This window comes from Rhopalosiphum maidis, chromosome 4 (assembly GCF_003676215.2).
Source record: "Rhopalosiphum maidis isolate BTI-1 chromosome 4, ASM367621v3, whole genome shotgun sequence".
NCBI classification, from domain to species: domain Eukaryota; kingdom Metazoa; phylum Arthropoda; class Insecta; order Hemiptera; family Aphididae; genus Rhopalosiphum; species Rhopalosiphum maidis.
This window is the reverse complement of record NC_040880.1, coordinates 39,457,545-39,467,264: the sequence shown is the minus strand read 5'-3', so window position 1 is coordinate 39,467,264 and position 9,720 is coordinate 39,457,545. Positions and strand designations below refer to the sequence as shown.

Sequence of the window (9,720 nt, the reverse complement as noted above, 5' to 3'; positions counted from 1 at the left end):
CCTCAGTCCACCAACGTGGTTGCGTCGCGACTCCCTCGTGGATGTGCGTTATATAATGAGCGTATTCGTGAGCCATTGTATGAAACAGGTCCGGACACAGTTTCGACAACAAAATCCATATCGTGTGATTAGAATGATATTGTCCACAAGTCCCGTAGGTGTTTGGTAGTTTATTGTACGAATGCGTGTTTGCTATAATAATGCTTATGTTATTGTGAAACGCACGACTCGTATCTACTCGGTTATCGGTCGAATTGAACAAATTGAAATATCCCAAACGGACCGAGTTGAAAATTTCCACAATTTTCAATAAATCAGCGTCGTTTAATACGAAATCCGATTTGGCGTTAATGTAAAATCCATTGACGTGCGCGAAAACAAACTCAAAAACAGGACCGTTGCGCGTGTTCGTCAATCTGGTATTGACTAGGATCTGTCCATTGTTTGCAGATACCGTATTTGTCTTGGGCGGTTCCGTGATGGCGGGTTTCGCTGTAGTGGTCGGTTTTGTGTCATCCATCCCGTGAAGTCGATCGAACGCTGATCGTAAAAATTCCCTAAGAGTCGGTAATCTTATGTTCGCAAATCCTCTGGTGTTGTACACGAAATTATTTTTTAAACCAAAATCCAATGATCGCGGTGACAGTGACGAACGTAACAAAATCGGATTTTCAACACTTGCGGCTTTTGCACTGGACATAAGACCGATAATTATAATTGTTTTAAACATCGTTATTAAAAAAATATAATACTTTAGGTTCTCGTAAAAAAATAACTTGACGCTTCGCTCGACACGACCGTTGTGTTTTATAATTTATGGTTTTACGATTTTTTTCGACTTTAATACTAATTCTAAAATTGACGTTTTATAAAAATGCACGTACATCAAGATACATACCTTTTAGAATTTACGTCAGTGGATTTCCCTATAAAGAATCGGTGACAATCGAAAAAATATAATCCATTAAACAAGGACAACGATTATGATAAAAGTTATTTTTATAAATTCAGCGATTACAACAGCAACGCCGACCCTGTTGTTATTATTATTAATTATCTAAGTATAACGGCGCGTTTTACGATATGCGGTGTCGGACCGTACGAAACACCGTGTACCACTTGACGCGCACGGCTACAGTGGACGTTGACGTCAAGTGGTACACGGTAGTTCCTACGGTCCGACGGCGTAAAACGCGCCCGTAAACGTATCACATGACGCGCTAGTCGATCGGTTGTCATCGCGTTTACGGGCGCGTTTTACGATATACGGTGTCGGACCGTACGAAACACCGTGTACCACTTGACGCGCACGGCTACAGTGGACGTTGACGTCAAGTGGTACACGGTGTTTCGTACGGTCCGACGGCGTAAAACCGACCGTGCACCACATAACGTGGTAACCGATCGGTGTAGCCGAGAAAAAAACTTTTCTGAAAAATTATTATTATTATTACGTTATGGGTGCGTTTTACGATATGCGGTGTCGAACCGTACGAAACACCGTGTACCACTTGACGCGCACGGCTACAGTGGACGTTGACGTCAAGTGGTACACGGTGTTTCGTACGGTCCGACGACGTAAAACCGACCGTGCACCACATAACGTGGTAGCCAGTCGGCGTAGCCGAGAAAAAAACTTTTCTGAAAAATTATTATTATTATTATTCGTGGACATGAATATCAAGTGGTACACGGTCCGACACCGTATATCGTAAAACGTGCCACATAACGTGAATGTTCGTGGGTCTCGTCGGAAAAAACTTTCCTGAAAAATTACTATTATTATTATTATTACAGTATTATCGTTTCCCTTTCCTCTCTCTCCTCTCTTTTATATATATATTATACATGGACAGAGGACGCCGTCACCCCGACCCGGGAGAGACTCTGTTCTCGACCAAACTACTGGACAGAGTCTGTCGCGCGCGCGAGCCCGCACGTGTATTTATACAGAGTTCGGTATCCCACCACATCATAACGTTATATCGTTACGAACTGTCACATTAATATTTACCCAGTGTAAGCAATAAAAGTACCCATACCTAAAAAATCGACAACATTAAATAATAATAATGCGGTACACGGTCGGGTTCGTAAATCGTACGCCATGTTCAACTTATCCTTATTTTAATTATATTAATCAATTAATTGGTATATAGGTAATTGGTATTAATGTGTATAAATAAAAAATGGTTATAAATCTTGTTGTAGTAATCGCAGAGACGTCAATCACACCATGATTGAGACTTATAACACCGTATGCGGGATGCCGATCAAATCGTACGATCATTCAATATCAAAGTTCATAAAACAAATAATCGGTTTGAGTCCCCGATGCACGATGGGTCATATGTGCGAACGGTGCAAACGTCGTAAATCGTTATTGTGTAGCCGGTATCATTTGTATAGAAACTTTAATTTCAATTTCTTATTACAACGATACTTCCCCAAAGTTTCACCGGACTTGATCGAAAAGATGTGTGATATTGGAGTCGGTAACGTCGAACGCGATTTGAGATATTATTACGAACGATTATACATAAAACATCAAGATCCGGGACATTCGTATTTTGTTGATAATATACTACCGGAATCGTTTACGTACGATAATGATACGGCTTTGAATGGCAACGCGTTTTGGAAAGTCGTATTGTACGAATCTATTGTACGTGTACATGGAAAAGACTTTCTATACATCGCACAAACCAATTTGGACGGTATTCTGGAGTCTGGTTATTTTGAAGACGCCGAACAACAAACACAGGATCATTACAACGTCGTCTCTGCCGGTAGGAGAGCTTTTAGTTACAACGATTTGTGTATATATAAAATCAACAATACCGATTTTATCGAATTTTTTACATATGTTTTCGATTTGTATTTAAACAAAAACATATATCGTACGGACACTAGATTTATAGACGTTTATAATATAGACCTTTCCATTACTGTGGATTTAAATAAATTGTTTTTAATCGATTCGTGTAAACTGTTGTTGTTCGTGTTGGGTCGACCTATGGCGTTATTGTTTACAGACTATATATCTGTAACTGCCGACGATAATTGGTTTTATGTTTTAAATATAAAAAATCGAAATTCGTTACACGATCGTATAGACGTTCACGTCAAAAAAATAAATAAGTATAATATAAAACACACGGTTTACGAGTATTTAGATTTAATGGTAGACGACGAGCACTTGATCAAAACACTTGAATATGATTTCTTTTAATTATATATATATATTGTATCGAATATATGTATTTGTTGTCAAACACTCGAGCTGTTATATTTAATATTATAAGTCTTGTAGATTTTATTGTTATCATACATTTCGATTATTAATTATATAAATTGATTTTATCCGTATCGAATTTTATGGAACCATTACAATATACGCGGATCCGATAAGCCGTGATACATTTGTGCTATTATACTACTACTACTATTGTTGTTGTTGTTGTGCTGCTGCTGATGCTGCTGCCGCCGCCGCTGCCGCTACCACCGTATCTGTCTGTGGTGTAACCACTACGGCTACGATTGTTGTTACTGCTGCTACTGCCGTATTTATCTGTAGTGCGGTTATGGCTGCTGCTGCTACCGCCGTATTTGTTTGTCGTATAACTTTTACTAGTGTTATTATATTTATTCGTATCACTACCGCCGCCGCTACTACTATTACTACTACCACCATATTTATCAAATAAACTAGAATTGTTGTCTTTACCACAACCACTAATGCCTTTACCACCGGTGTCTTTAGTGATTTTCTTACTCATTTTATATATATTAAACACACACACGTACGCACGCACGATATTTTGACGAACAGACACGAATTAAAATCAAGTGCTACGTGCAACGTTGGCGTTCGTACGTTTATGACGACAACATATTCGATAAACGTAGTTATATACACAGAGTACACGCCCAAGTATTATACCGCCTCTCTCTCTTTACCACTTTATCACTATTAATACCACCATCGTTTTTTTACCGACAATGAATAGTTATTGAGAAAATAGATAATAAAAAATTATAGTTTATTTGCATAATAAAGTAATAAATAATCATATATAAGATAATAATAAATGTATATAATTTAATAACATGAAACGACTACACATAGACATAAAACATTTAAAATAAATATAATAGATAATAACTGATTAACATATATGGAATAATTGAAGAGTATAATGATAATATATATATAAATAATGACATGGTAATACACGTGACTAGCGTTATAAAAAGTCTTATTTATTTGTTTTAGTAGATTTTTTTACAGCGAATCTCGACGGCCAATTATACTTTTCGCACATGGAATCGTAAATCGGTCGCAGTGTCGCCCTTTTTCCGAACATTTCGTCCATCTTGTTATATGTAAACATACTTAGTTCTTTCAATTCGACACGTGGAGTAACTTCTTTAAACATTTGACCGTGTTTATCGAACAACAGGGGCGCTTTATAGTGACAGTCTATACGAGTGATTAAAAATTTTTGAATATATTTCAGACTCACGGTGCCGGTTTTTAAGAGGTTTTTGATTTTTTCCATACAAACGACACACGCACTGATAACGTACGACTCGTTGATTTTGACGTTGAGCGTTCCGCTTTTGGACATATTACATAGATTGCAACCGCGTTTGTCGCGTCCTTTACGATTCAACGACGCATTGGTGACCAAACCAAAAGTGCGGACGCCGTCGACAGTCTTAAAATCTTCACCCTCGTTCAGTATATAGTTTTTATAATTTGTCATAATTATAGAATTACGTTTTGACGACGTTTTCGGAACGGTTGTGGTGACGACATCGACCGGCGTCGCCCGTTTCGGTTTTTTCTGTTTGTACGGATCGGCCAATGTGCGTTTACGTTTTTTCGGTTTTACGAACGACGTGCGGTTAATGTATTTGGCGACGTCGCCCGGTATAATACCGGCATCGAATAACGTTTCATTATATTCGCCGCATATCACCATACGTTCGACTTCGAGACGGTTCCGTTTCACTTCGCCTACAATCAGTTTTTTTTCTATCGCACACGTCGTATCGCTCAACAATTCATTAATTCGCTTTATTTCCAATTCCAAAGCGTTCGATCGCGCTTTCATCTTCTCGCAATCCACTATTCTGTTTTTTTCTTCTTGGTGTTTCAATAAATTTTGCATGAGCCTGTTGCGTTCCAAGTAATCCTTAGACGGATCCCATACGTCGGTTTCGCTGTCGGTGTCGTTAAAATCGGTCATTTCACCAGCTGGTATGCTCAAATCGACGACGTTCCTGTTCTCACCTATCAAATCTACGTCGTCATCGTCGTCTTCGCCGTCGCTATCGTAATCGGAACCGTTTTCTGGGAACATGAACACTCCGCGTTCGTAACAAGCCACATTATCATTGAATTCGTTATAATCTCTGTCTCCGGTCCCGTTACACAACCACGGCGGATAGTTCAACGGACACGGCAGATTCTTGTTCAACAACACGTATTTAGTCTCAAACAGGTCTATGTGTCTGATGATCAAATTAACACATGTCGTCGTCGGTATACACACGGTTTTCCCGTTCTGCAGCAATAACGGCCCGAGTATCCAGAGCAACACGTCGAACGCAAATTCCATCAACACCAGAATCACAGATCTATCGATCACGAACCGATCGTTTTCAAAATTACAATATTGTCGATGCTGTCGTTTGATACATTCCGAAAAATCGGTATACACTTTCTCCCTCAAATTCACGTCTAACAATTTCGCGGAATACCGCGGCCACACGTGATGACTGTACATTTTTAAAAAACAAGTTATATGCAGTATCGTTATATGTTTTTGATACACGAGACCGGTATCTTTTAAATATTGTATAAAATAGTGTACAAATATCATAAAATAATTGTCCAATTTAATTAATAATTTTAACGGGACGTCTGCATTCTTTTTAAAAAATTTCGAAAAAATCGAGCGCACATCTTTTTTCGTAAAAATAGTACATGGTTTTGTCTTGTTTTTCGTCGCTTGGCCATCGTCGTCGTCGTCGTCGTCATTTGTTGTAACGTTGTCGGGTGCACCATAATCGTTTTTTTCGGCATTGAGACATCGATACCACACGCTGTGCGCGGTACACGATTCTTCGGTCTCCAAATACGTGTTGATCATTTGCGCAAACCACGTATATATGTGTACACGGTTTTTCATCAAATGGTTAAAAGTGTGGTTAAACAAAATACTATGCAAACCGAAATCGAAAAACACGGATGCCCACGGCTGTACGCCCACGTCGCCTATAAACATGTACACGTACATCATCAACTTTTTGAGTGAAACCAAAGCCATAGTCGGTATCTTGCATTTATTAGAAAAAAACATGTAACTTTTAAAACACAAAAGTGCCTTGGTCATCACCTCGTACGGTTGCATCGCAGCAGGTAGTTCGTCCTTTTTTTCCGTAGAATTGCTTTTGAGCGCTTTGGATCTCTTGACCAGATCGTGATACAACATCAAACACACCTCCTTCTTGTGTCTTCTGTTGATGCGCTCGTTATAGAATCGTAAATCCTGTGCCGATAGACGCCACACGCCCAAAAGCAACAATTCGAGTTCATCTTCTATCAGGTCGTACGATTTTTCGAGTCTGGAGTCCAGCAACCGTCCGATCAAGACTTCCAAATGGGACACGTACGTTTTGGGCACGATGCCGTACAATATCTTAAAATACCGCAACTCGGAATTGTTGTTTATTATGGGCAACGTTTCTTGTGGAAAAATATCAGAATGCGTGTGCACCCGTTTCAACATCTTTCCCAGTTTAGACGGAATAATCTTCAACGCACGGTTCAGTTTCGTCTCGACTATTGCCAAAATCTCATATAACGCGATGTACTGTTCAGGATCGGGATTTACGATAGATTTGTAATCGATAACGCTCATGGTTGGCGGACGACTCACGTCGATAAACTTTCGCAACGGCGCGCTCTTGTCCACCACGGGCTTACGTGGTTTTATTTTTTTCAACAGCACCGATTGCATGGAACGCACCTCGAAATCCGACATACTTGTCGGCGGTACGGGAACGTTGACAGGTTCCAACTCGGCATCAAAATCGTTCACCACAAATCTATGACGAAACAATTCCTTTTCGTCATTGGTATACAATACAGATACGTCGGACACGTTCAAAAAACCGTGTTGGCCGGAACGCGTAACTCTTTCCGACCGTCGCACTCCGTGTTCCACGTTTATCCCGAACTCGTCGTAAAATTGTACAGTCTCGTCTTCACTTTCGCTCTCGTCGTTGGATTCGTGAAACAACAAATCGTCGATGTTACAATGGACTGCCCGTTTTTTTAAAGGAACGGGGTTTTGAAACTTGTCGCTGTCGCCACAATCACCACCCGTTTTACGTACATGTTCGTTGTTGTTGTTATCGTCATCATCACTACTACTACTACTACTATTACTACTGTTGTTGTTATTGTTGCTGCTGCTGCTACTGCTACTACGACTGCGGCTGCTGCCGCTGCTGCTGCTGCTGCTGCTACTACTGGTGCTGCTGATGCTGCGGTGCCGTTGTTGTTGTTGTCCTCGCCGCCGCCGCCGCCGCTGATCGTTCATTGTGGAACGGCATTCAGTCACAATATGGGTGGCGACGGGAACGGTCGTAGTGGCGCCGGCAACAACGTTGTTCTCGTCGTCGCTCGCTGAACCATCTACGTCGTCGTCGGCGACACGACTTTCTTTGTATAACAGTCGGGCTTGTTTCATCGATTTATCGCTAGAGGGCCATCTATTTGGCGTCATGGGCGGTGTCATCAGTGAGGTGTTGGAGGACACGTGTGGAGACTGTATACATACATGCACGTGCGTTATTATAAATGTAAAAATTTAATGCAATATAAAAATACGTACGGTTACAGGACTGTTGACGATGTCTGTATGATGGTATAAAACTGGTGTTAGTGTCAATGATTCCGGTACACTCGACAGCGGCGTGTTGGCATTTGAATTCCGTTCGTCTGCAGCATCGATCGACGACCATTCTGTATTTTCAGCTAAATCTACATAATTACGTTAATTAATTTTTAATTAATTCATACAAAAAAATATACGTACTTGAATTGTCGATCAAAGTTTTCAATTTATCAGGGCCTCCGGTCTCGAAACCGCCACACGTTTGCGGACCTACGAACAATATACATACACGTTACGCTACCTGCATACGATTTTACACACATAATCCGTACTTACGATCTGCGGCCGGACTCTGACAATCGAAATCGAATTCAAACAACATCCCCGTATCCACGACGGTATCGTGTCGTACGGTATACGTGTCGAACGGATCGCCCAACAAATTCTCCAGAGCCATGCGCATTTCGGTGTCGCTCATGTTGTCGATGTTGTTTGGACCGTCGGCCATGATACCTTCGCGAAACGAACGTGAACCGTAGACCACCGCTCGTAGCGCGCCACTGCCAATCCAATCTCCGTGGAAACGTTGCGCTGCGGCTGACGCCGGTGTTGAACACTAGAATGTGACTGCCGGTTCGATAGCCGTAGGTGTACTGAACAAATTCGCATCGAGTTTGTCGTTTTATACCATGTACTATGTGTCTTATCTGTTTGATTACTTATCCGGAATAAATGAGTCATGTAAAACTTATGTAAAAATCAAATAAAAATTAAATAAAAACCCAATAAAAATTACCTTTATGGCTGGTGGAGAAAAATTCTATTAAAAACGTCACGTGAAAACCATGCGGAAACGATGTACGATTTTCGACAAACCTGTACGACGCGCACGCGTCCGACACGTGTCTATCGTATAATTTAATAAACAACAATCGCGGTGTACCGCGAACGATGCACGTTTTTCGGACAAGGTCAGCACCCGACGCACACGAGTCGGTAAACATTTAACGACGGTGCATCGCACCGCGCGCCGACACGATTTATGACCGAACACGTGCATATAAAGTACTCATGCGTATGCGGTATACCGTGTACGAGTTTCGGAGAAACGAGTTTTCCGTTGAACGCGTTTCGGTTTTTTTCTTAAGGTCTCGAGTTTTTTCTCATCGGCTCTCGTACAGGCACGTCTCGGCAAACGCGCAGACGTAAACATGTGCATTTTACGCGTACAACGATTTCAAGATAAAATCTATCTAAAAAACAGAGTCCCGGTAAACTGTGTAAAAGGCAATGTTGTATATATTAATTTTATGTTTTCGTGTTAGTCAAACCAAAAAAAGTCCTTTGATCTCTGCACCTTTCGTAGCGCGCACACACACACATCACTCGTAACTTTAATAAACATATTTACATACGTGCGTATATACACATTATAAGATAAAATAAAATCAACGTTTTTTGGGATCACAAACATGACCGAAATACAACGTCGTACGTCTATCCGTATGGAATTCCGAATAAACGTGGAAAAAAAACGGACGGTTCACGTGTATCGAAAGTATAGATAATTGATGACGGTCCGACGATATCGATCGAGTCGCGACGGATTGCGTGTTTTTTTCGAAACCGGCGCCAAACCCGTTAACAGCGTTATCGATACAACACACTCGCATATCGCTCAACGACTGTCTCCTAAAATCGTTGCCGTGTTTACGGTTTTCTATATCGACGCCGTCGCAATCACAATCAGTATCGTCGAAAGACATGTGTATTATTTGTATGAATTTTGATATTTTAACAAAATCCA

At 40.8% G+C, this 9,720-nt stretch overlaps 2 protein-coding genes across 2 annotated transcripts; both read right to left on the bottom strand.

Moving 5' to 3' along the window:
• Positions 1-3,431: 3,431 nt before the first annotated feature.
• On the bottom strand, positions 3,432-3,779 carry LOC113558288 (keratin, type I cytoskeletal 9-like). The gene has a single exon (XM_026963760.1). It carries the CDS (start codon positions 3,777-3,779, stop codon positions 3,432-3,434), a length of 348 nt encoding a protein of 115 aa, XP_026819561.1.
• A 341-nt stretch (positions 3,780-4,120) lies between these two features.
• LOC113558895 lies at positions 4,121-8,552 on the bottom strand. The gene is made up of 4 exons (XM_026964476.1): positions 8,250-8,552; positions 8,115-8,183; positions 7,911-8,059; positions 4,121-7,844 (listed from the first exon to the last, which is right to left on the bottom strand). The coding sequence occupies exons 1-4, from the start codon at positions 8,419-8,421 to the stop codon at positions 4,260-4,262; spliced, it is 3,975 nt and encodes a 1,324-aa protein (XP_026820277.1). The 5' UTR covers positions 8,422-8,552; the 3' UTR covers positions 4,121-4,259.
• Between the last annotated feature and the right edge of the window lie 1,168 nt (positions 8,553-9,720).

Coding starts and splice junctions, on each gene's coding strand:
- LOC113558895 (XM_026964476.1), bottom strand. CDS start 8,421: ATGGCCGACGGTCCAAACAACATCGACAACATGAGCGACACCGAAATG. Junction 8,184..8,249: donor TCAGAGTCCGGCCGCAGATC/GTAAGTACGGAT, acceptor TATTGTTCGTAG/GTCCGCAAACGTGTGGCGGT. Junction 7,845..7,910: donor TCGTCAACAGTCCTGTAACC/GTACGTATTTTT, acceptor GTATGTATACAG/TCTCCACACGTGTCCTCCAA.
- LOC113558288 (XM_026963760.1), bottom strand. CDS start 3,779: ATGAGTAAGAAAATCACTAAAGACACCGGTGGTAAAGGCATTAGTGGT.